At 37.3% G+C, this 1,873-nt stretch overlaps 1 protein-coding gene across 1 annotated transcript; it reads left to right on the top strand.

Annotated features, from left to right (window-relative positions):
- Positions 1-453: 453 nt before the first annotated feature.
- LOC110444113 (leucine-rich repeat-containing protein 74A-like) lies at positions 454-1,572 on the top strand (the record flags this gene model as incomplete). The annotated part of the gene is made up of 3 exons (XM_021488526.1): positions 454-573; positions 944-1,038; positions 1,397-1,572. Coding segments are annotated over exons 1-3 (360 nt in total), but the record flags the coding sequence as incomplete, so codon positions are not given.
- Between the last annotated feature and the right edge of the window lie 301 nt (positions 1,573-1,873).

Here is a 1,873-nt window from a genome sequence, read left to right as displayed (position 1 = left end):
CTAGGGCTTCTTCAGGCGGATTGATGTTTATTTATCACCGTTCATATATATATATATATATATATATATAGAGCCAGACTATCGTCAGTTGTTTGCTACTACAGGGATAATGGTCGAGAAGTACAATGTCTCTGTCGTTTATAAAACGAATTCCTATAAAACAACCCCGAAGTGGATCCGTGCTTCGCGCGATTATAACAGATGCAATATGAATATCCCGACATCACATTCAACTATGTTTTCACTTTAATAAGGGGCCAGCTTTACTGATCATGAGTCATTTGGTTTAACTTTATTGATTAAACTCAACATCACGTGTGATGTACTTAGTGCAACCAACTTCACCCCATCCAACACTACATACATCATGTCTGTCGCCAAAATGTATCCTTCCATATCCCGCGATATTTTTCGCGACGTCACGACGTTACATTATGACGTCATATCCTGCTTTTGGAGCCATGTTTTTTGAGGAAGAAGAAACATGTCAGAAACTCAGCTTGGGGATACTGACATCACAGGGCTCGATGATAATATCGATGACGATGTGAAGAAAGATGTGACATCAAATAAGTAATTCATTGTATTGTGGCAGTACTGCATAATGTATTTATGCATCAGTTTTTGAATAATCCGTTTTGGTACAGAAAATCAGAGAAAACCTCAAGTCTAGTAGGTCTATTCTACCGAACGAACGGTTTAAAACTCGTAACTGGTGCTGTACTTACTTTTTGTAGATTTAGTTATTCCAACGGTTACGATTTAGGTAGCCTACCCGCACAATCATTATGAAAAAAATCTTTTTACACAACCAATAAGATTTACTAATAAATCTTATTGGTTGTTTAAAAAGAACTTCTCAATCCATACTTACCAACTTTAAGAAAATGTTTAGAAATATCCGCACAATCATTCTTACCGAAGAAAACATAATGTTTTACAGAAGCTCAGAGTCTGTGACGTCAGATGTATCAACTGGACGTTCACGTGAGGGATCTGCCAAAAATGTTGATACCGACACCGATCTGGAACTGGAAGGTATTCAAATATGTCAAAAAGTAATTTAACAGTACTGACAAAAAGTATCGCGATATAGTTGTAACGGTATTGGTGCAGTTTAAGACACATATTCTCGCAAACTAGAGTACAAATTGCAACACAGAAAAACAATGGCAACTTATAATACGTATTCAGTATACAATCAACAAAGTCATGAGTGACGCAAGCAGGAACAGTGTTGTGTCATGGTAAACTGCGTGTAGCCTTTAATCAAAGAGCCAAGAAATTAGAAGTAAATGATTAAACATTGAAACTAAAAAGTAGCATGGTACTGAGTATGATGAACAGGAACACGGTATAACACTGGTGACCTTTGCGTTTTTTTTTTTTATCACAGAGGAGAAGAAGTCAGATTTTGACTTAACGGGACGTGCTTTGTATCTATCGGTGTGTAAGAAGTTGGGTGTTATTCCAGTCTCCTACTTCATGAGACATATGCAGGACCCGGTACTGAACATGCGACACCACGGTCTGGGAAGTTCGGGTGCAAGGGCGCTAGCTCACCCACTTATGGTAAACTGTTTTTGATACAAAATTGTACGTGAAAAATAACGCCTTATTTCCAAATGTTAGTGACAAAAACAAAAGAGATACACTTGTACTTATACAGTATTGACTTATCGACATTTCAATTTTGCACGAACATAACTGAATGTAACCCTGATAACGTTTGTCATATACACGTGTGTTATGTATCGAATTATGTTTATTGATGAATCCTTTTCTTATCCCCGCTATTCCCCTTCACCTCTGTGCCATCCACCCCACCTCTTCAGGATAATATATTAACGTTAATCTTAATCGTGTCAAATTC

This window comes from Mizuhopecten yessoensis, unplaced genomic scaffold, assembly GCF_002113885.1.
Source record: "Mizuhopecten yessoensis strain PY_sf001 unplaced genomic scaffold, ASM211388v2 hete_36023526, whole genome shotgun sequence".
Taxonomy (NCBI): Eukaryota; Metazoa; Mollusca; class Bivalvia; order Pectinida; family Pectinidae; genus Mizuhopecten; species Mizuhopecten yessoensis.
This window is presented reverse-complemented; position numbering and strand designations above follow the sequence as displayed.